This window comes from Neomonachus schauinslandi, chromosome 1, assembly GCF_002201575.2.
Source record: "Neomonachus schauinslandi chromosome 1, ASM220157v2, whole genome shotgun sequence".
In the NCBI taxonomy this organism is placed as follows: Eukaryota; Metazoa; Chordata; class Mammalia; order Carnivora; family Phocidae; genus Neomonachus; species Neomonachus schauinslandi.
The window spans coordinates 63799700-63825342 of NC_058403.1; the positions used below are offsets into that span (position 1 = coordinate 63799700).

Consider the following 25643-nt stretch of genomic DNA (forward strand, 5'->3'; position numbering starts at 1 on the left):
GAGTCCTTTGCAAACTTACAGTCAGAGTTTATTGCCTTCCTTAAAATATGGTAGAAACAACAAAGCTACCTTATCAACAGTTCCACAGATAGATGCCAGCATTCTTTTTAAAAAAATAACATCTTTATTGAGATATATTTCACGTATCATGAAATTTATTCCTTTAAAGTATACAACTCGGTGGTTTGTTATATTCCCAGAGGTGTACAACCATTACTGTCATCTAATTTGATAACATGTTCATCACCCCAAAATGAAAGGCTGTACCCAAGAACAATCACTTTCATTCCCACTCCTCCCAAGCTCCTGACAACCACTAACCTACTTTCTAACAGATCTAAACAGATCTGTTTATTTTGAACATTTCATATAAATGGAATTACACAACATGGGACTTTTCGTGCTTGACATTTTCTTTATCCATTCATCAGATGATGGACATTTGAAATGTTTCCACTATTTGGCTATAAATAATGCTGCTATGAACATTTGTGTATAAGTTGTTTTTTTTTTTTTTAAGATTTTATTTATTTGACAGAGAGAGACACAGCAAGAGAGGGAGCACAAGCAGAGGGAGTGGGAGAGGGAGAAGCAGGCTTCCCGCGGAGCAGGGAGCCCGATGCGGGGCTCGATCCCAGGACCCTGGGATCATAACCCGAGCCGAAGGCACATGCTTAACGACTGAGCCACCCAGGCGCCCCTGTGTATAAGTTTTTGTGTGGACATGTGTTTTCAATTTTCTGAGGTACAGACCTATGAATGGAATTGCTGGGTCATATGGTAATTCTATGATTAAATTTTAAACATATTTATGCAAACCATATTTGGTTTGCACCCTTCTAAAATCCCACCAGCAATGTATGAGGGTTTCAATTTCTCCATATCCTCACCAACACTAGTTATTGCTTGTCTTTTTATTCTAGCTATCCTAGCGAATGTGATGTATTCATTATGGTATTGATTTGCATTTCTCTAATGACTAAGGATGTTAAGCATCTTTTCTTGTGCTTCCTGGCCACTTGTATGTTTTTAAAGAAATGTTTATTCAGACCCTTTACCCATTTTTTTATTGGGCTGTCTTTTTATTGTTGAATGTAAGAGTTCCTAATATATTCTGAATATGTCTCTTATATAGAATTTGTGAAAATTTTCTCCCATTCTGTGGGGTTTTAACCTTTTGAAAGAATTTTAAATTTTGATGAAGTTCAATGTATCTTTTTTCTATTATTGCTTGTGTCTTCTGTGTCATATCTAAGAAATCACTGCTTAATTGAAAGTCACAAAGGTTTCCTTCTAAAAGTTTTACAGTTGTGGCTCTTGCCTTTAGGTCTTTGATCCATTTTGAGTTAATTTTTGTAATACAGTATGAGGTAGGAGTCCAACTTCACTCTTTTGCTTATGGATATTTAGTTCCAAGCTCTAAAAAGACTGTTCTTTCCCCACTGAATTGCCTTGGAACGCTTGTCATATGACCGTAAATGTAAAGGTTTATTTCTGGATTCTCAATTCTAATTCACTGATCTATAGGGCTATGCTTGTGCCTCTATGTCTTTTCCTCTCTTTCTCTCTTTTTTAGCATGACTGACAAAATTATAAGACATATAGTGTATATCCTCGTGATTTGATGTACATATACATTGTGAAAGAATTCCCACCATCTAATTAATACATGTATCACCACACATTTTTATAATTTTTTTTTTTTGGTGAGAACATTTAAGTTCTACTCCCTTAGCAAATTTCAATTAAATAATGCAGTGTTATCGACTATAGTTGTCATGTTTTACATCAGATCCTTAAGACCTTACTCATAGCTGAAAGTTTGTACCCTTTACCAACCTTTCCTCATTTCTCCCACTCCCCAGCCCTTGGCAACCACTCTTCTACTATTTCTATGATTTTGACTTTTTTTTTTTATTTCACATATAAGTGATACCATGCAGTATTTGTCTTTTTCTGTCAGGCTTATCTCCGATAGGGTAATGCCCTCAAAGTCCAACCATGTTGTTGAAAATGGCAGGATTTCCTTCTTTCTTATGGCCAAATACTACCCCGTTGTATATGCATTTGTCTTGATTACTACAGTTACGTAGGAAGTTTCTAAAACCAGAAGTACAATTCCTCCAGTTTCATTATTCTTTTTAAAGATTGCTTTGACTCTCATTATTTCTTGAATAAAATTTTATACTTGGAAATAAATCCCCTCGTTCCCCCCAAAAAGGTAGCTATTGTATTGATTAAGCAAACTATTAAATGTAAGTAAAACAGTCATTCTTGGCTAACACATATTCACAGGAGTCAAAAGACCTTTTTTTCCTAGGTGAATCTCAACGGAAGTAGTATGCTCAACAAAGGAATATAAAAAGGAAAGGGGTGGCAGCGGTATGTGTGGGGGGGATGGGGGCAGGGGGAGATGAGACTCTCTTCAGTTAGGAAAAAAAACCACTTTATTTTTCTAAGTTTTAAAATATCACACCCTCTTTTGAGACATGTATATATATATTTTAAAGATTTTCTTTATTTATTTGACAGAGAGAGCACAAGCTGGGGGAGAGGCAGAGGGAGAGGGAGAAGCAGACTCCCCACTGAGCAGGGAGCCCGATGCGGGGCTCAATCCCAGGACCCTGGGATCATGGCCTGAGCTGAAGGCAGATGCTTAACCAACTGAGCACCCAGGCGCCCTGAGACGTGTAAATATTTTATTCACATATCACCCAACTCTTGCTTCCTTTGAGAATCACTAACACTATAGTGATTTTTTTCATGTTTTCTTTCTAGCATGTATATCAATAAAACTTTTTTTATAAATATGATACAACATTCAGTACACTTTCACAAACTATAATTTGACCCTCTCCAAGATTCCAGTGTTTCTTTATATTCTTCTCACTGCTCAACTGTTAAGAATCATTGCTCTCAAAATTTCTAACATTTTGCTAAAAAAAGGAAGCAGAGATTTCTCAGTAAACATCGGTTTTGAAAACAGTGTCTGGATTATGAATGCTGTTAACTTGACAGATTTCTGTCCCTGTCCCATTTCTCACCTGCCCCTTTACATACTTTATAGATTATGCCAAAGAAAAATAATATATTAAACCAGGGCCCTGAGATTAAGCAAATACACAAAAGAACTCAAAATGCAACTGTGCAAAAGAATGTGCAGTTGCTAAGTAAAGGGTACTTATATCCCAAGATGAGTAATCCTATGAATGGTTTTTCGACACAGATACTAAAATATGACTGTCAGTAAATTAGTTTTGAGGTGACAATGTCATGAAACTTCATTTGTGTGTAAAATTTCTTTAGATAAAACATATACTGGCAACTTATTAAATTATCTCACACTGCTTGTTTTGGGGAAAGTAAAGATTTCAAATGGATGTCATTCTCAAGTCAAAAGATGAATTGGGTCACATTGCCAGGAAACCACTTTCCATACCTATGGTGTACAGAGATTTAACCAAGTACAAGTAAGTTACTGTACTGCCAGTAAAATTTCATAGTAGTAAGTTAAAACTGATATTTCTTTTGGTCTATGGAAAACACTACTTAATGTAAAAATGCAGATGAGCAATTACATTAAAATAATTATTTAATGTCTCCTTTACCCACTTACTTTAAAAAATGCTGACATCATATTTACTGTACAGTTACCAAAAAGTATAACCATAGTACCTTGTACTATTATAGGGATATTTAACCTAGGGTTCCTGGATGAGCTTCAGAAAGCCCAAGAATCACCTGAAATTATATGTAAAATTCTGGTATGTATGCATTTTTCTGGAGGAGAGTCCACTGCTATAAACAGATTTTCAAAGTGGTCCATGATCCAAAAGTTATTAAAAATTGCTGCTCCAGTCAGTAACAAATATGGAAAATTTAAATAATAAAAGAATGAATTAAGCAATCAAATGTTTTGTTTGTAATTACATACAATATATATTACAAGTAGAAGTGTATACCACAATGTATAATGGGGTATACTTACATGCTCTGGAAAGTGGAAAAAAGAGACAGAATTAAGTTTAATATATTGTTCCTGTAGTCTGTTACCAACACAAGAGCTCTTTAATATAAGAAATGTCACCAGGTAACATGATTAAACTCCAAATGCATGTTAGCAAGACACATCATGGATCCATCATCAAAAATCTTAGGAAAATAAGTATTTTTTATACTTATTAAACTCTGGTTTAATTAATACCTTAAAGCTCTATCTGAGAGACTATCTGATAGTGAAAATGTTAAGCCAGGAAAGGAGAATGTATGCATACAGGTGCTGAACAAGCCATAATATGGGGATAGGATAACTGAAAATCTGAAACATTTGCTAAACAAAGACAGTGAAAGTTAAGGTTGAGCTGTACTTGAAAGCAAAGAAATACACCATTATAACTTTGATTACTTCACATGAAGCACAATTAGACCTAGTCCAAAGACATCTCAAACTGATCTGGTATATTCATTACAGTAAGAGTCAGGGGATTTTACCTTTAGTTTGTGATCACATTTTTTTTTAACACTAATATATAATAAATATGGTTCAGTCAGTTCTGGATATCAAGTTGACCTAAGGATCATATTTTTCCCCAGAGCTATAAAATTCTATAAGCAGAGGACACCAATTTACCAAAGATGAATCAGATAGAATTTTTCTATCACCCAACCCCTCCTGGATATGGTGGTGGTGGTAATCATCATCATTTTCCTAGGATTAATGTAAGAAATAAATGTGGTATTATATGTCCAGTGCTTAGCTCAGTGCCTGATGCAAAGTAAAGTCTCAGTGGGTGGCAGCTTTTGTGATTAGCAGTAGTTTCCCAATATTTGAAAATGCAGACTTTTGAAGAGCCAAGTAATCACTGGTATCTTTGTCTAAATTATACTATAAACAGCAATAAGTCAAACTGGAAGATCAGGAAAACAATTATTTAGACAAACATTTATAATAAAATGTGGCTCTGTTTTTTTTTTTTTAAAGATTTTATTTATTTATTTGAGAGAGAGAGAATGAGAGAGAGCACATGAGAAGGGGGAGGGTCAGAGGGAGAAACAGACTCCCTGCCGAGCAGGGAGCCCGATGCGGGACTCGATCCAGGGACTCCAGGATCATGACCTGAGCTGAAGGCAGTCGCTTAACCAACTGAGCCACCCAGGGGCCCTAAAATGTGGCTCTCTTAATACGTTTTTATTTGTCTGCTAACAAAAGATTCCAGCACAAAACAATTGAAACCATTTTTGTTTTCATAGTCTCTGTGACTGCTAAAAGACTGGAAAAAATCAATATCACAGAACAATAAAAAGTGAAAATCCTCTCCTTTTCCTCTCCTCTTAATTCCACTCTCCACTGCTTAATCTTTTTTTCTTCTAAATCTTTCTCTACTAATAGGCATCATAAGAAATGAAATCTATCTACTTAGCTGTAATAACATAATCAAAAGATTATTTGGATCTTACTGTTTCCTACTTTCAAATTCTTAAATAAAGCTTCTACTAGAATAAGATTTTATTAGCTCTGACCTATGTAAGAGCTCCCTAGGCAGATATTTGAGTAATTATTGCTAAGAGAAATTAAACAACAATTTAGTAAAGTTGTTTTACAAAATAAATTAAGTAACTTTAATTGCCTTATAACAATTTTATTACTACAAATAATTTAAGTATCTATATGTTTAATGTCATGTTTTTCTAAAAGAGATATATCCAAATCTAAAACTTATGGAAGCTGGGGCGCCTGGGTGGCTCAGTCGGTTAAGCAGCTGCCTTCGGCTCAGGTCATGATCCCGGGGTCCTGGGATCGAGCCCCGCATGGGTTCCCCGCTCAGTGGAGAGTCTGCTTCTCCCTCTCCCTCTGCCTGCCTCTCTGCCTACTTGTGCTATCTCTCTGTCAAATAAATAAATAAAATCTTAAAAAAATAATAAAAAATAAAACTTACGGAAGCTATACTGAAATTCTATCATCAAGAGGTGGGACTCTAATTCTGCTCTAAAACTTTTCCATTAGAAAGCAATGGTCAAATTATTACTAAGCATAAGTAAATGTTTATGGAATAAATAAAGGCATATCTCTAGGGACACTAATTAACTTAAAATTTGAAATTCTACCAAAAAATTGGTTTCTTTCAAACTTTTAGCTTTGTGATATTTTAATACAGAAACTGAACTTTGCACTGAGTTCACCTTTCCTTACTTGAAATTCGTATTTTAGAATTTGGAGGGGGGAAAAGAAACTACTAGTAAAATTTATAGCATTCCCAGGTCCAGAGCTTCATAGAGTGCTTCAACTTCAATTCATTTGGGGAATACAGGGTACATTTGTTATTTACATAAGTTAATGATCAAATCTTTGAGAAGTCAAATATATCATGTAATTTCTCTTCAAGGCAATAATATATCACTTTACCTTGATAATGCTTTTCTTCTCAATATCAATTATGTAATTTAGAATACAATCATACACCAGAATCTATATAGTCATTTTCAAAGATCACTTAGTCAAAATATACTTCTTGTGAGAAATGGATTATTTAGTAAAGTCTACAAAACAGATGGCATTTTTGTTTAAACATATATATGCACAGAAAAGGATATAAAAATATTTACAGAAGTTATTTTTCATGATGTGCCAAAACAGTGACTGTTTTGTTCTTTTCTTTATATTTGTATGCCTGTGTTTTCTCAGTCTTCTGAACCAAGCATAGAAAATACAGCATAATTATTAAAAAAAAAAAAAAGTTATTGTCGTTAAAAAAAAACTACCTCCTTCAAGTTTTCAGAATACTCTTTTCTAAATAACTATATTGCTATGACTGATAGCAGAGGTGCCATGGGACAATGCTATGTCACCAAACCTATGTTTGTGAAACTCTTGGTATACGGTCTCCCAAAATACTATATTTTTCATCAGATATCTGAAACCACATCAGATATTTCTTGAGGTTATTTTGACTAGTATTTTAAGGAAGAATTTAAGAAAAAAAAATTTTATTTGAGAAGTCCCTGGCATAATGAAATCCTGTTCTAACAATCCTATGTATGAAATCAACCTCAGAAAGTTTAGTGTACACTTCATGCTTACAAATGATTTTTCAAGACTTTCAGTTCCATTCTGCTTTATACTTTTAACTTATTCGACGATAACATAATTGGATTTATCCTAAATGTTTTGCAAAAGTCTTCTTACTAGAGGGTAGGGAGAGAGGAGTTAAAAAGGTTGGTTAGAATGAGATGAAGTTAGCTCAGTTTATAAAACTGTGTTACTCATGCTAAAAATTATTGGCATGGACATCTGAGTCAATAAAATTTAATGAACAACATACACAACAATCACAACTTTCCTTATTAATTCCTAGGTAATTCCAAATTCATGAATGAACAATGACTGTCTTGCAGCTTAATTCAATTTAAATCTTTATTGGAAACTATTCTGGTGCCCTTGGATAATGAAACACAATAAAAAAGTCCCTGCTCAGAAAATTTATAAAGTAATGAGGCAAGTCTACCACATATAAAATACTTGAAGTCTGCTGGGTGATTGTTCATTTTTTGCATAAACTCAGATTCAGAGAGAAGAATTTACTGGGGGGTTCAGCTACCTCCAGATACTCCAAAGGAATCCCCATGAAATTTTAAAGGGAGACAGTAGCAGAAAATAACAGATTTTCATGGATTCCCTAATTACTGTTACCTCAAAAAAACTGAGAATTGAATTGGGCACCTACAAGACCACATTTCACGTAAAATTCAAATCTATTCTTGAACTCCTGATTAGCAATAATGACAATATTTGTTTAAAATGAGAAATGTGTTTAGTAACCCTTAACTTTGAAAGCTAACTTACACAACTTCTTTTCTAATTTACAACTTAGATGAGGAAAATTAGAATAGTTACATCAGAATTAGTTATGAATTTTTATTTCAATGAAACATCACAGATATCAAATATTTAGGGAACAGAAATACAGGATCAACAAGATATTAGAACTATATTAAACACATACACAAAATCTGTACAAAGTTTATTAACCTCCATGCGACAGGATTTAGTCATGCTACTCACACACACCACAACACAATGTCTATTAATCTCAATGTAATGTATAAATTTCAGGTCACCAAACAGGTGGCAAACTAATACTGGAATTTCATTTATTCTGGGCAGTTACACTTAAAACTGTAAAACAGATCAAGAAGCTGGATATTCCAAAGTGCCCTGGGATCCTAATTTTCTTATTTCATATCACCTTCAAAATGTATAAACAGTGATCCTGGAACTACAGCAGGGTTGTGACTATGTTTCTTACATATAAATGCAAGATGACAAGATAACACATAAATGAAAAGAATGTTTTGTTTTAGAGTTGACCTACTACTACAAATTGATCACGGACAACTTACAACAAATAAGCCCTAAATGAAAATGAAGTCTTAAACCATCAATAACAAACTGATAGTTTCTACTATTAAGTAAGTACAAACCAAGGAGGAAACTGAATTAAAAGGACTGTAATAGCGGTGGTGCAAAAAGCTCTAGACATAAAGGTATGTAAGATATGATGGCAAGTATGAGATAGAGACTTCTCACAGATGGCTACTTAGCTTCATGAGTAATTTCATTTGTATCATGTATGAACTGAAATTAATGACAAACAATAAATCATCACAAAGTTCTAAACTATAATCCACAGAAAAGCAACATAATTCTAATAAGCTAAACATAAATGACAAACAGAATAGCAATATGCCCAGAGAATTATAGCTTGGTGAGCTCAAGTACATCAGGTGTACTTGAGCGGATTAAAGAAATTCTGAATTTCAAACTATGGCCCAATCTCCTGTTTTTGTTGGGCCTATGAACTAAGAATTGATTTTACAGATAACAATTTGCAATCAATTTGATGAAAAAGAATACTAACTTTGAATCCCAATTAAAAGAAATGTTACAGCCCCCCTCCAAGGAATTCCAATCTTCTAATTAGTAGATCTGTATTAAAAAAAATTTGTACTCAATTATTATTGTATTTTTAATTTCCTCAATGAAAAATTTGCAGAAATTTGTTTTCTCTTGTTGCACATCACTATGACATCCTTGATTTGTGTTTTAGCCCACAAAGCCTAAAATATTTTATCCAGCCCTCTGAAGAAAAAGTCTGCCAACTCTTGTATTAGAATATTAATTTGAATAATGGGGAATGGGCTTTTAGGAAACCAAATGACCAAACTATTTGAACTTAGATCTGAGTGTAGTGTGGGAATCAGAAAGTAGATCTGATGGACAAAGGTTAAAGTTAAATTTGAAACTAAAAGATGGTTACCCCAAAAAGACTGCAAATACCACAGAGGTCTCAGGTGCAAATCATAAAAAAATCATATGGATAGTGAGGAAGATATTTGATCACACGCTGGTCTTTTCAACCATACTTGCACACATTAATATTTAGCAAAATCGCCTTACCAAAAGTAACATATTTTTATAGAATGAAGTATAAGCAGTTTTAAGTAACATAATCATAGTCCTGTGTACAACTGATAAAAGCTACTGAGGAGTTATGGCTCAGCAAAGAAAAATTAAATTCAAGGTGTCTAGATACAGAGCAGAATGAATCCCACAGTAGCGTTTTGATGTTGGAAGTATTTAAGGAAGAAATCCATCTGTCAGGACTATAACTAAGATGGTTCTTTCATTGTTTGGAGAATTGGACTACATGACCTCTAAGAAGATTTTCAATTTTACATTTCTAAGAAATATTTAGAAAATCAAGACTAAAACCCAAGAGACAGCAGGTGTTGTTGCTCTGGACAAACTGTAACCTTAGAATGAAGCAATCTACTGATCATAATATACAGACACTAGATTTTTTTTTAAGGAGGTGGGAACTTTAAGGTCTCAAATATTAAAAACTTTTAAAAATTACATTTAAAAAATCAATTAAAATCTCAGCCTTAGTGTTCTTAAGAGACAATATTAATTCCAAGGTAATAATATTTTAAATCTGGTGTTGTTAATAAAAGTGTTGATAAGATCTAATAAATAAAATTATATTAAACTCATAAGTCAATATTCTGCTTCTTTTAGTGGTCTGCTTATACAAGTAGATACTCATTCTTTCATTTTACAAATATTTATATATTGAAAAATATAAGCATCATGTGCTCAGCAGAACATTAGGAGCAGAGGACATAGTGAGCAAAAATACACTTAGTTTGTGCTTTTATTTGGTTTATATACATTTTAGTGATCTTATGACTTTTAAGTACTTTAAATAACAAATATATCCATTTTTTTGCATCAGATATCTAAAATACCTTTTATAGGATCATATAACAGAAGAGTTAACTCAATTAGAAACCAAAAGGCTGTGTTCTTATACCTCCTCTATAGCTGACCTTTTTATGTGATCTTGAATAACTTTCTCCATTTTTTAAGTTTTTCATGGGTGTGGGTGATACGGATTCTTAGAAAAACAATAAATTCACTGCAGTTCAAAAATTGATTCAAACTTCTCACCTTGATTATTTCCACCAATTGATCCACACCACTGTCCCCTGGAAATATTGGTTGTCCTAGCAACAGCTCAGCCAACACACAGCCTGCAGACCATACATCTGTAAAGAAAAGAAAACAAGAGTTACTAATGCTTGTAGCTTAAGTTGCATTGAAAACTATTTGTATACATTTCCTAATTTTACTTTGACCACAGAGTAAATATCACAAGCAAAAAACTGTACAACGCAAAACGGAGGGAAGAAAGTCATCAAATTATCCCTGAAGTGTTAAACTTACCAAAGAGGAAACAAGGCCAATAAGAAAATTCCAACAAAGGGTTAACTCCATTTAATTATCAAATATCAGGTGTTCAAATCTTCAACAACCAAGACAGGGGATTATAGCACCAAAACATAGGGCATGATTATCTAATCATACCTTAAAATAAGTCAAAGTGATACAACCTGTGTACATTGGCAGTGCTTACAAAATAGGCACAAAGGTTCAATCTCTATACATAAGAGTTTTAAGCCAATGCAAATTCTTTTTTTTAATTTAATTTTATTATGTTAGTCACCATTCATTACATCATTAGTTTTTGATGTAGTGTTCCATGATACATTGTTCGCATATAACACCCAGTGCTCCATTTAATACGTGCCCTCCTTAATACCCATCACAGGGCTAACCCATCCCCCCACCCCCCTCCCCTCTAAAACCCTCAGTTTGTTTCTCGGAGTCCATAGTCTCTCATGGTTTGTCTCCCCCTCTGGTTCCCCCCCTTCATTTTTCCCTTCCTACTATCTTTTTTAACATACAATGTATTATTTGTTTCAGAGGTACAGATCTGTGGTTTATCAGTCTTACACAATTCACAGCGCTCACCATGGCACATACCCTCCCCAATGTCTCTCACCCAGCCACCCCATCCCTCCCACCCCCCACCACTCCAGCAACCCTCAGTTTGTTTCCTGAGATTAAGAATTCCTCGTATCAGTGAGATCATATGATACTTGTCTTTCTCTGACTGACTTATTTCGCTTAGCATAATACTCTCTAGCTCCATCCACGTCGTTGCAAATGGCAAGATTTCTTTCTTCTTTTTGATGGCTGCATAATATTCCAGTGTGTATGTGTGTGTGTATATATATACACACACACACACACAAATATATATATATATACACCACATCTTCTTTATCCATTCATCTGTTGATGGACATCTAGACTCTTTCCATAGTTTGGCTATTGTGGACATTGCTTCTATAAGCATTGGGGTGCACACACCCCTTTGGATCACTACATTTGTATCTTTGGGGTAAATACCCCGTAGTGTAATTGCCGGGTTGTAGGGTAGCTTTATTTTCAACTTTTTGAGGAAACTCCATACTGTTTTCCAGAGCGGTTGCACCAGCTTGCATTCCCACCAACAGTGTAGGAGGGTTCCCCTTTCTCGGCATCCTCACCAACATCTGTCGTTTCCTGACTTGTTAATTTTAGCCATTCTGACTGGTGTGAGGGGGTATCTCATTGAGGCTGTGATTTGGATTTCCCTGATGCCGAGTGATGTTGAGCACTTTTTCATGTGTCTGTTGGCCATTTGGACGTCTTCTTTGCAGAAATGTCTGTTCATGTCTTCTGCCCATTTCTTGATTGGATTAGTTGTTCTTTGGGTGTTGAGTCTGATAAGTTCTTTATAGATTTTGGATACTAGCCCTTTATCTGATATGTCATTTGCAAATATCTTCTCCCATTCTGTCGGTTATCTTTTGGTTTTGTTGACTGTTTCTTTTGCTGTGCAAAAGCTTTTTATCTTGATGAAGTCCCAATAGTTCATTTTTGCCCTTGCTTCCCTTGCCTTTGGCGATGTTTCTAGGAAGAAGTTGCTGAGGCTGAGGTCAAAGAGGTTGCTGCCTGTGTTCTCCTCTAGGATTTTGATGGATTCCTGTCTCACATTTAGGTCTTTCATCCATTTTGAGTCTATTTTTCTCTGCGGTGTACGGAAATGGTCCAGTTTCATTGTTCTGCATGTGGCTATCCAATTTTCCCAACACCATTTGTTGAAGAGACTGTCTTTTTTTCCAGTGGACATTCTTTCCTGCTTTGTCGAAGACTAGTTGACCATAGAGTTGAGGGTCCATTTCTGGGCTCTCTATTCTGTTCCGTTGATCTATGCGTCTGTTTTTGTGCCAGTACCATACTGTCTTGATGATGACAGCTTTGTAATAGAGCTTGCAGTCCGGAATTGTGATGCCACCAGCTTTGCTTTTCTTTTTCAAAATTCCTCTGGCTATTCGGGGGTCTTTTCTGATTCCATACAAATTTTAGGATTATTTGTTCCATTTCTTTGAAAAAAGTGGATGGTATTTTGATAGGGATTGCATTAAATGTGTACATTGCTCTAGGTAGCATTGACATCTTCACAATATTTGATCTTCCAATCCATGAGCATGGAACGTTTTTCCATTTCTTTGTGTCTTCCTCAATTTCTTTCATGAGTATTCTATAGTTCTCTGAGTACAGATTCTTTGTCTCTTTGGTTAGATTTACTCCTAGGTATCTTATGTTCTTGGGTGCAACTGTAAATGGGATTGACTCCTTAATTTCTCTTTCTTCTGTCTTGTTGTTGGTGTATAGGAATGCCACTGATTTCTGTGCATTGATTTTATATCCTGCCACTTTACTGAATTCCTGTCTGAGTTCTAGCAGTTTTGGGGTGGAGTCTTTTGGGTTTTCCACATAAAGTATCATATCCTCTGCAAAGAGTGAGAGTTTGACTTGTTTGCTGATTCGGATGCCTTTTATTTCTTTTTGTTGTCTGACTGCTGTGGCTAGGACTTCTAGTACTATGTTGAATGGCAGTGGTAATAGTGGACATCCCTGTCGTGTTCCTGACCATAGGGGAAAAGCTCTCAGTTTTTCCCCACTGAGAATGATATTCGCTGTGGGTTTTTCATAGATGGCTTTTATGATATTGAGGTATGTACCCTCTATCCCTATACTGTGAAGAGTTTTAATCAAGAAAGGATGCTGTACTGTCAAATGCTTTTTCTGCAATGCAAATTCTGATAAAAAATTTTAAGCCTTAAATGGTTGGCTTTTGTGTTGTAATATGATTGATGGAGAAATGCATTATATAAATATATTATCATTTTTAAATGCAAAGACAGAGGAATAAATTTTATTTCACAAATCCAAAAGAATAGAAAAGGAAGGAAAACTTCCAAACTCATTCTATGAGGCCAGCATTATCCTGATACCAAAACCGCATAAAGACTCCAATAAAAAAGAGAACTACAGGACAAGATCCCTGATGAACATGGATATAAAAATTCTCAATGAAATACTAGCAAACTGAATCCAACAATACTTAAAAAAATAATTCACCACATTCAAGTGAGATTTATTCCTGGGTTGCAAGTATGGTTTAATATTCACAAATCAATCAACTTGATACACTACATTAGTAAAAGAAAGGATAAGAACCATATGATCATTTCAATAGATGCAGCAAAAGTATGTGACAATGTAGAACATCCATTCATGATAAAAACTCTAAATAAAGTAGGTTTAGAGGGATCATACCTCACACAATATAGGCCCTATATGAAAAACCCACAGCTTTTCCCCTATGGTGAAGAACAAGACAGGGATATCCACTCTCACCACTGGTATTTAACATAGCGCTGGAAGTCCTAGCCACAGCAATCAGACAACAAAAAGAAATAAAAGGCATCCACATTGGCAAGGAAGAACTAAAACTTTCATTATTTGCAGATGACATGATACTCTATATAGAAAACCTGAAAGAGTCCACCAAAAAGTGTTAGAACTGATGAAGAAATTCAGTAAACTCACAGGATAAAAAAATCAATGTACCACAATCTGTTGCATTTTTATGCACCAATAACGAAGGAGCAGAAAGAGAAATTAAGGAATCGGTCCCATTTGCAATTGCTCTAAAAACCAGAAGAATAAAACTAACTATAGATGTAAAAGATTTGTACTCCGAAAACTATAAAAGACTGAGGAAAGAAACTGAAGATGACACAAAGAAAAGGAAAAACATCCCACGCTCATGGATCAGAAGAACATTGTTGAAATGTCTATACTACCCAAATCAACACTTAATGCAATCCCTATCAAAATACCACCAGCATTTTTCACAGAGCCAGAACAAACAATCCTAAAACTTGTAGGGACCACAAAAGACCCCAAATAGCCAAAGCAAACTTGAAAAAGAAAAGCAAAGCTGAAGACATCACAATTCTGACTTTAAGTTATATTACAAAGCTGTAGTGATCAAAACAGTATGGTACTGCCACAAAAACAGACACATAAATCAACAGAACAGAAAACCCAGAAATGAACCCTCAAGTATATGGTTAATTACTCCTCGACAAAGCAGGAAAGAATATCCAACGGGGAAAACATGGTCTCTTCAACAAATGCTGTTGGGAAAATTGGAGAGCAACATGTAGAAGTATGAAACTGGACTTTCTTACATCAAACACAAAAATAAATTCAAAATGGATTAAAGATCCAAATGTGAGACCTGAAACCATAAAAATCCTAGAGAAGAACATAGGCAGTAATCTCTTTGACATCAGCCATAGCAACTTCTTTCTAGATATGTCTCCTGAAGCAAGGGAAACAAAAGCAAAAATAAACTATTGGGACTTCATCAAAATAAAATGCTTCTGCACAGTGAAGGAAACAATCAGCAAAATTAAAAGGCAGCCTACTGAGCGGGAGAAGGTATTTGCAAATGGCAGATCTGATAAAAATTAGTGTCCAAAATATATGAAGAACTTATAAAACTCAACACAGAAAAAATAAATACTCTAATTAAAAAATGGGCAGAAGACATGAACAGACATTTTCCCAAAGATATACAGATGGCCAAAAGACACATGAAAAGATGCTAAACATCACTGCTCATCAGAGAAATACAAATCAAAACTACAATGAGGTATCACCTCACATCTGTCAGAATGACTAAAGTCAACAACACAGGAAACAACAGGTGATGGCGAGGATGTGGGGAAAGGGGAACCCTCTTGCACTGCTGGCAGCAATGCAAATGGGTACAGTCACTCTGGAAAATAGTATGGAGTTTCCTCAAAAAGTTAAAAATAGAAAGAACTACCCCAAGATCCAGCAATTGCACTCTACGTATTTACCTAAAGAATACAAAAATACTAATTCAAAAGGATACACACACCCCAATGTTTACAGCAGCATTATCTACAACAGCCAAATTATGGAACCACTGATAATGGTCTCACACACACACACACACACACACACACACACACACACGATGGAATATTACTCAACCATAAAAAAGGAACGAAAATCTTGCCATTTGCAAAGACATGGATGGAGCAAGAGAGTATCATGCTAAGCAAAATAAGTCAGAGAAAGGAAAATACCATATGATTTCACTCATATATGAATTTAAGAAACAAAATAAAGGGGGGGAAGAAAGAGAGGGAAACGAAGAAACAGACTCTCAACTACAGAGAACAAACTGATAGTTATCAGAGGTGAGGTGGGTGGGGGGATGGGTCAAATAGGTGATGGGGTTTAAGGAGTATACTTGTGATGAGCATTGGGTTTTGTATGGAAGTGCTGAATCACTGTATTGTACACCTGAAACTAATATTACACTGCATGTTAAATAACTGGAATTTAAATAAAAACTTTAAAAAAAGACAAAAAGGGGGAAAATACTCGAAGAGGTCAAGGTTAAGATTAGAGAGATAATCATTAATTTTCAATATGTAAATTTTGATGTTGTTATGGCATATTCAGGTGGTAATGTGGATAAGAAGCTGACTATATATAGTATCTATAAAAAATAAAATTTATGTAAGTGTGAATTGCTTATTTTAGCCAACTAGAAGTTTTCTGTACTTAGTTTTTCAATAAATGAATTTTTCATGCTAAAAAAAAAGTACAAGGTGACAGGAGGTTAGGGAAAAGAAGAGCTGCAGGATAGCAAAGGAAAAGCACAAAGGAAAATAAGAGATGTGAGAACAAGTATCAAGGTACATGAAAGCAAGCAGAGTCAGAAACCAAGCAGAAAGAGTAAGGAGAGAAGAAAATGTGGAAATACAAATGAGGAAAGAAAAAAAATGAAGTTAAGGAGGGATAATAAATCCAAATTTGGACAGGAATGTGAGATATGAGCCTGCCAGTGTCTTATTTTGTTGTAAAATTAAAACATTTTAAGGAAAAAAAAACCAAAACAAAATAACTTATTTTTAAGTCAAAGTGGAAACCTCAATCCTGAGAGTAAACTTTTAAAATAATTTAATTAGTAAGTTTTAATAATTTATAAATAAATTTAATTAATTAAAAAATAATCTAAAGTATATAATCCTGGCTTACCCAAGATAGTCCTGGTTTAGATTTATTGTCCTGGGATAATTACTAATAGCATCCTCTTTCTCTTTTAAAAGTATTACCAAATAAGTTAAATTATATGGCCAATCTATTTATAGCCCACCATTAAGACTTTCTGCAAGGAAAAGCTAATTTGCAGTTTCTGGATGCCTGAGATTCCTGGGTTTTGTATGAACCAACAATCAAGAGCTTTAGAAGATGAGCATAAATCTTTGCTGGGCTTTCTCATCTGCCAGTAAGAAAGGAGGATAATGGTGAATGGCATGGGGTCAACAAATAATTTAAGAGGTCTGATATGGTGAGATGCACTATCAAGAGGGATTAGAAATCCCTGCTCCAGTGACTTTTTACTGACATAGGAAAATATTGACAAAAAATTTATTTAAGAAATTCAAGTCGATTTTGTCCAGTTCCAAGCAATGATAACCAAGATACCTATTTTGCAAACACTGACCAAAAAGAGCCCTCCTTGATATACTAGGTAATTGCTAAATGAAGCAAATATCAAAACCTGCTAAGAAAACTTTACTTCTCTCAAAGCCAAGTAATACTAACTCTTAAGATGGAAGTGGAAAAGATATATATACTCATTAACATAAAGGCTTTATTTTGATCTAAGTTTAAAAATATGCCTTTACCTACCCAATTAGAAGGAAGGTAATATGTACTCATTTCTTTGTAATAGAGAATAATTCATCTCAGAACACAAGGCTGGAAAAACTGCAGGGAAATAATTAAATTTTCATTAAAAAACCATGGGAAATACTTTCTTAGGCTGGATTTAGGTACAAATATGGGAGACAAGGAGTAAACCATTAAGGAACACTATTGTTTAGTGGTTGCCACAGATTAATAATCCTAAAATTCAGGTGGCAACTATACCAGTGGTCCTCAATGTTAACGCAGGCAAACTACCAAAATCAAGGTATTTATCATTCACTTTCTGGGAGATACCAAAATCTTTTCTGTTCATACTAAATGGGACAAATGAATGATATTCTCCAAATAGAATAAAACAGGGTATAATAAAATAAGCACTTTGGTCCACTGACTTATCTGGTTATCTGGGGATTTCAAACAAAATAGTGTTCCGCTTCATACTTAACTCTAATTCCTGGTAAAAGTGATCTTTCAAGACCATTTAGTTTAACATATTTAATTCACAGATAAGGAAATTAAGGCACAATAAAGATCAGGGACTTGCCCAAAGTAAAGCTACTCAATAGCAGAGCTAGGCCTGGAAATCAATTTCAATACCCAATCAAGACACCACTATCTTGAATAAATGCCTCATTGTCAGAGAATAACTAACTGCTTCTTCAAGGGTCTATAAACTCAATTCTTCGTCCTGAAGAAGCCATTTGTTCTCTGTCATTTCTCAGTAAGACAATATAATCAGAGCCATCAGCCTGAGCTCTGGCTATATCCAAATAAGACAATAATCTACTCAGAACCAGCTATTCTTTCATTTCAAACATCACTGTTAAATATATTTCTAAAATGTATCTGCATTAGTACACTTCTAAATACTTTTGTTTCTGTCTGTCTACAAATCATCCAAAGTCATGAGAGGAAATATCCAGGTCTAAAAAGGGAGGTCAAATCCAGGCTTATTAGGGTTCAAAAGATCAACGTTGAATCAGTGGCATATGGTGAGTCCTAAGCCGAGAAAGTCAGAATCTGGCATTAGCCATACAAAGGAGGTTACTGGAAATCAGGCACTCATAATATCCAGAGAAGTGATTCCTAATAGAGAAAATGGACTAAAATGCCCATCTTTTGCTAGATGATTCCAAAGAACTGCTAAGGCACATGGACATTTATAGAAGTAATGTACTCTTAAGCAGGTCACGAGTTTTTTTATACATGCCTTATTAATGTGTCAGATGATATGGTCATGACTTTTTTAAAAGAAGCAAACTGCAGTTATTTTAGGCGACCCTGGCACAACTCATCCCAATACTGGGTATGCAGATGATCAGTATCATATACTTGAATAAAATATAAAGCAGCTGAAAAATCCAACAACATTTCCAAAGATAAAGGGCTGAAATTTGCTCTTGCGGAGAGTCAAGTTTAACAAATAGCATGAAATGAATACCATCTTCCATTTCTATAGTACTTTCACTAATATTTTATTTAATCTTCACAGCCACTCAGAAAGGTAGGTAGAACCATTAGCAATCTCCACTTCATAGCTTAGGTAAGTAGTAACAAACCTAGAACTCAAATCTCGTTCTACTCCAACCAAAATACCCTTTTTGCTATTTCTCATTTGTCCCTTAACATAGGACACATAATAGCCATCATGAAACTTTCAGCATTACACACACACACACACACGAGATTATACCCTCTATCCTCCAGTGTAGCAGGTCTCAAAGTATGGTCTGCAGAGCCCTGGGCCTCCTGCACCTTTTTAGAGGTCCTAATGGGTAAAACTATTCTCATAAGAATACTAAGATATTATCTACCTTTTTCATTGTGTTGACATTTGCACTACTGGTGCAAAAGAAATGATGGGTAAAACTGTGGGTCCCTTGGCACAAATCAAATTGCTCTTTGGCATTTTGTCCTTTAGGCAAAATAAAAATGGTAATGCGTTTCTGTTTAGAGGCCTGTGTTTGTATCAGATAATTTCCACTTGTATTAAAAGACAAAAACTGTCCACATTCTGGTTTTTCTTAGTGTTCTGTAACCATGGTTGTTCTTTCTGGTTGGTTGGTTTGGTGTTTGCATGCTCTTGTTTCTGTTTTTGGACTAAGGGATTCTCTTCAGAAACAGTAAATAACAATAAAATAATTCTGACCTCCACCTGTACACCTAGCCTAAGGTTGCTCCTCCTTTCTTAGCTTTACTATTCATGCACAGCTGATAGTACTATGCTCACTTCTGTTAGTGGGCTAAAATGGGGTAAAAGAGGGGGTGTCATTGAAGACTGAAGCAAATCATCCCTATTCAATTTGTGCTATCACTAAAGATCTTTCATGAAGACTTCTACAGAATCAGTGGGTTTAGCCCACTGATTATATGTTGTTTTTTGTGACCTGACTTAAAAGTAAATAACCAACTGGGACAGCATAGTAGAAATGTCAACAACATGGCCATCCTATCATTTTCATCATCAATGTTATGGACGCAAATTCTCCAACTAGTGATCAAGCTCAGAAGTATTTCAGGAGAATTAAAATTTTAAAAAAGAAAAGATACACTTAGGATTTATTTGAAATTTTAAGCTAAAAACAAACGTAATCATAGTGGAACCATGCAATTATAAAGGAATAGCTTTATTATTCTCTCAAAAAATCCCAGAAACCTTAATATAAAATAGTAAATATACTTTAAATTCTGAGAGTTGACATTTAAAATACTCTACACATTTTTGCACATGAGTCTTTAAGGAGAAACAGACTTTAGGTCATTCCTATTTTTATAGTTAAGTGAAAGTAGAGATTAGTAATACCAAATTACTAAAAATAAGACGTAATAAATAATTACAAGCCATTATATTCATATTCGGTACTTACCTATACTAGAGGTATAATCAGTGGCTCCAAAGATCAACTCTGGTGCCCTATAGTACCGAGAACAGATATACGAAACATTGGGTTCTCCTCGGACCAGCTGCTTTGCACTAATAAAAAAAATAAAAAGCATAAATTTTTTAAACTAAGTGTAAACCTTAAAAGAACTTAAACTGTCATTGACAACACTGAACATTTATCTAAGATTCACACAATTAAATCACACAACATGCAAAAAAGAAAAATATGAACCATAACTACCTGACAAAAGAAACAATTTTAACGTAACAGTAATTAAAAAAAAAAAAAAACAGTAGCTTTTAAAGAATGCATTTGTCAACTGTCACCTAAGGAAAAAGAGACAAAGTCGTAAAAGGATAAATGCTGAACTTCTTGTTATCCTCTGTTCCTTGAATACTATCTAAAATATAAAGAAGGAAGGGCAGAAAAGTAGGAAGTACCTCCACCCACCAAAAAGCATAGTAACGGATTGTAAGAATGAATACTTCTTACCCGAGTTTTTTTTTTTTTAACAGAAAACTGATTTATAATTTGACTTTATAATTGATTTATAATTTGACTTCTGCATCAGAGTAAATATCCCAAGGCTTACCCAATCTACTTTCTTTTTCCACTATGTTGGTCACTTTATTAATTGTCTAAATATTCATTACCCAATAATAAGATAGGTCCTCCCCTGCAGGTCAGAGATGATTCACAGCCTCTGAATTCTACCTCTGCTGTGGTAAATTTAGTTACATGTTCTCTAATCCAACTTTTCTTCAAAATAATAAAGCAATGTTTAAAATACATGCCACAAAGTATTTTAACCAACTGTTAAAAACAAACAAAAAAGGGCAGCTTTGTTATTAATCGGAGCTTTTAAAAATGACCTATTACCATAGAAGTGAAATCCTCATTCTAAATATATTAGAACAAAGCGATTCCTATGTCCCAATAAAATGGTCCATAGCAGCAGTGTTTTGACACTATGGTGAGAACAGAAACTCCACTAAACTTGATGTCTCACTGTCTTTTTACAGTTCATAGTAGTCAGTCACTGTCAGTGGGGAACATACCCCATAACAATAAAACTCATCTGATTTTAGCAGTATGTGTACTTTGTTTCAAGCATCAGATAAGAGTTTTGATTTAATATCCTTCACCTTTTCTTATAGTTGAAGAAGAGTTATAGCCTGCAAAATGAACTGAATCCTACAACAGGTGTCTGAGATCAGTTAACTGTAAAAAGGGGATGGTCTGAAGGAGCACTCCATTAGACTAAGAATTGATTCTGATAGAGCAGATGTGCTTGTTTTTCTGACACGCTCAAGAGACAGCCTATGGAAAATATATCTTATAATAAACCTAAAATTTAAACTATGGGTTAATATAAAAGTATTACAAAGAGGTAGAATGGAGATGTGGGTCAATGAAAAGAATTTGTAAGGATGAAAAAAATTGGAGAGAATCCAAGTTATGTGGCAATGTATTAGGGACTGAGAGGAGAGAGGCTAATCTAGGTGGAAGAAGGTTAACTGAGTTACATGAGGATATAAGCTTGGTTTCATGTTGAAAGGATAGATCAAAGAAGCACAAGATGCTGAATACTATGAAGATAAAAAGGATGAAGTCTTATTACACAATATAATATTACCAAGGAATTAGTTTAAGGAAGCAAAGTGCACGGGAATTTGCAGAAAAGAAGAATAAGAGACTCAATTACAGAGGAAAAGGAAGAAAATACTGCTACTATAAGGTTAACACTGAAGTGAAAAAGAATGCAGTAACAAATGCTAATATTTTTTTAAAAAATTAGTTCTGGGGCGCCTGGGTGGCTCAGTAGGTTGAGCAGCAGACTCTTGGTTTTGGCTCAGGTTATGATCTCGGGGTCGTAAGACCAAGTCCCACGTTGGGCTCCCTGCTTAGAGCAGAGTCTGCTTGAGATTCTGTCTCTGTGTCCCTCCCTTCCTACCCCCGGCTTGCTCTCTCGCCGCCCCTTTCTCTCTAATAAATAAATAAAACCTTTAAAAAAATTAGTTCTTACTAAGAAAGGAATATAAACACATAAGAAAACATTCAAACAATATAAAGTACTATCAATGAAAAAGCAAGTTTCCCAACCACACTATACTCCCTGTTTCCCTTCCTAGGGGCAATCAATGTTCCGGGTTTATTACGTATCATTCCGGAAATCAATAATCATTTATCTATATACATGTGACTATACTATGTTTTTTTTTTTTTAAGATTTTATTTATTTATTTAATTGACAGAGAGAGAGAGAGACAGCGTGAGGGGGAACACAAGTAGGGGGAGTGGGAGAGGGAGAAGCAGGCTCCCCGCTGAGCAGGGAGCCCGATGTGGGACTTGATCCCTGGACTCCAGGATCATGACCTGAGCCGAAGGCAGTCGCTTAACCAACTGAGCCACCCAGGCGCCCCTATACTATGTTTTTAAAACACAAAAAGGAACAAACTTTATATAGTCCTGACCTTTTTTTTAATTTAATATTTCTTAGACATCATTCCTTATTTTACTGACATCATTCCTTTTAAATTCATAGACAGCTACCTCATTCTTTTTTTATAGTTGCATGTATTATGTTAAATGTGTATATGCTATAATTTATTTGGTCATTTTCCTACTGACATTTATAAACAATGTTATGATAAAAATCCCTGTATATACACTATTTTAAAGTATTTCTAAGGAAATAATTCCTAACTAATTAAACTGCTGGATAAAAAACTATACATATTTACAATTCTAACAGAATTGACTAAACTCCCTCACAAGAACCTGTAACTACTGCATACTCCCTGAATAAGGACTACGGTATTTTTGGACTGATATTGTAAAAGGCATATAGTTTTAAAAGATCATATAGGGGGCGCCTGGGTGGCTCAGATGGTTAAGCGTCTGCCTTCGGCTCAGGTCATGATCCCAGGGTCCTGGGATCGAGTCCCACATCGGGCTCCTGGCTCAGCGGGGAGCCTGCTTCTCCCTCTGACCCTCTCCCCTCTCATGCTGTTTCTCTCTCGCTCGCTCTCTAAAAAATAAATAAATAAAATCTTTAAAAAAAAAAAAAAAAAGAGCATATAGGGATGGAGGTTGGGATTGGGGAGGAGTGAAAGAAGGGAGAAGAAAAGAAAGCTAGCTTACCTTCCAAAGTCACAGAGTTTTAAGACAGCTGTATCAGGATCCAACAAGAGGTTCTGTGGTTTAATATCCCGATGGCATATTCCAAAGGAATGGATATAGGCTAAACTTCGGAACAGCTGATACATATACAACTGGAAAAAAACCAGTAAAAATTAATTGAAGACTTTGTCCCAAACAAATCAGAATCCTTAAGCAGTACATAAAGTAACAGATTTTCAGAAAAGAACAGCACTATCTTTTAAGAGTTTCATGTCATTTATATATTAATTAGCTAATGAAAGTTGCATTAACCATGTTATATTTGCGCTATCCTTTAATAATTTACAAAAGGAAATGTCACAGTGTGCTTTATAATTTTTTATTTTACTGACATCTTACCTCAAGCCTTCTAAGATGGGCTTTTTAAAAAAATACAGATGGAAAACCCAGAAAGGTATTCCAGATCATGTGGCTACCAAGTAACAATGTTTAGACCAGAAGCCAAGTCTTCTGTTTCTTTAAGTTTACTATTCTTTGTAAGTATGTACAATTTCATCTTTAGAATAATATTTTTCTGAGATGTCAGCCCTAGAGCTTATTGATACAGGGCCTGAGAAAACTCACATGTGAACTGAGAAAATCTATAACCAATGATCTATCAAGATATCAGTAACTATACCACTCTTCCTGTATTATCCTTCAGAAATAAGGAGACTTTAAAATGCTATTTAAAAACACATCCTTGCTGATTACTGACATCAAATTGAAGGGATATTTATTTCAATTCTATTATTAAAAAATACACTGAGAAGCGGACTCTGCATGGAAGAAAGACTCAGACTCTAGCTGGGGAAGACAGGGACTCTATGAAGAAATTGAGTATATCTTAATTCTGTTTATCCCAAGGTTGGTGTTTAAATTTTTCTGACTACTCACCTTCTGACCTCTACCTCAAAGTTATATATCATGGAAAGAGTTTTTGAAATGAGTCAAATGCAAGGATACCAGTATCTTGGTTAAAGCAACAACAACAAAGACAGACAAAGGTCAGAAAAAGTACTGACAGAACACACCACCTTCAGAGGCTATTGCTAAGACTTAGTAGTTTCTTGAAGTTAATGTGAGGCCTACTTTCCTTCAAACAGGCACTGATGAAAACTATAGACAGTTCAATTTCAGTACATCCTTAATGTTATACTGAACTAACGCTGGAAAAGTTTAAGCCTTTTTAAAAAAGCATGATGTAAAATGTAAAAATGAGATCTTCAATAAGGTCAGCATTTTGTCCCCAGAGTTAGAATTAAGGGATTTAAGTCCATATAACTCTTTAAAAGCTTCCTAATTCTATCATGGTATTATTATTGTTCACAGAATCCATCTCCAAGTCCTAAAGCTTGCTCTCAGAGTTCTAAAAGTTTAATTTACTACCATTAAGAAAATAAGTTCCAATAAGAAATTAAATTCACAGGCATTAATTTACTAAAGGAGAGATTTTACTCATTCTATGTCAGGGCGCTAATGTCTGGGTCAGCAATAATCAGTGGGAAAAAAATGTTTTCTTTGTCAAAAATGCTTAAGAGCTTAAATGAGTTTGAGGTGTCTTTTTACTACATTCATTCATCTGAAAGATCTACTCTGTATCCATTCTCCTCACTTTATCTTTTGAAAAGATAAAGAAGAAATATACAATTTCATATCTATTTTGTTTCTGATTCTGTAAAGTATATTTACAGGAAAAAGGAGAGGCCTTCTATACTATCAAGATAGCAATAACAGTAACAAGAAAAATAACTTATCATGTGCCAGCCACTATTTTAGGTGCTTTGCATATATTTTCATTTAATCTTTATGCAACAGGTACCACTATTATTTTTGTTTTACATATAAAGTACCTGAGGCACAGAAGGTAAGCAATTTATCCAAATCAGATACTAAGTATTCTATAGCGGCTTGGGTAAGTATACCTCTTTAATAATGATTTCTGTATTTTATCATATTTTTATTCTATTACATAAAAGTGTAAATGGGCGCCTGGGTGGCTCAGTCGTTAGGTGTCTGCCTTTGGCTCAGGTCATGAT

The 25643-nt window shown here is 34.8% G+C and overlaps 1 protein-coding gene across 2 annotated transcripts in view; it reads right to left on the reverse strand.

Annotated features, from left to right (window-relative positions):
- GSK3B (glycogen synthase kinase 3 beta) overlaps nucleotides 1-25643 on the reverse strand; it is a 207709-nt gene that overhangs the window by 55804 nt on the left and 126262 nt on the right. For both annotated transcript variants that reach the window (XM_021692732.1, XM_021692731.1), the window contains exons 5-7: nucleotides 23587-23717; nucleotides 20425-20531; nucleotides 10508-10605 (exon numbers count right to left, since the gene is read on the reverse strand). In XM_021692732.1, coding sequence (XP_021548407.1) covers nucleotides 10508-10605; nucleotides 20425-20531; nucleotides 23587-23717 — 336 coding nt within the window. The remainder of the gene's footprint in view (nucleotides 1-10507; nucleotides 10606-20424; nucleotides 20532-23586; nucleotides 23718-25643) is intronic.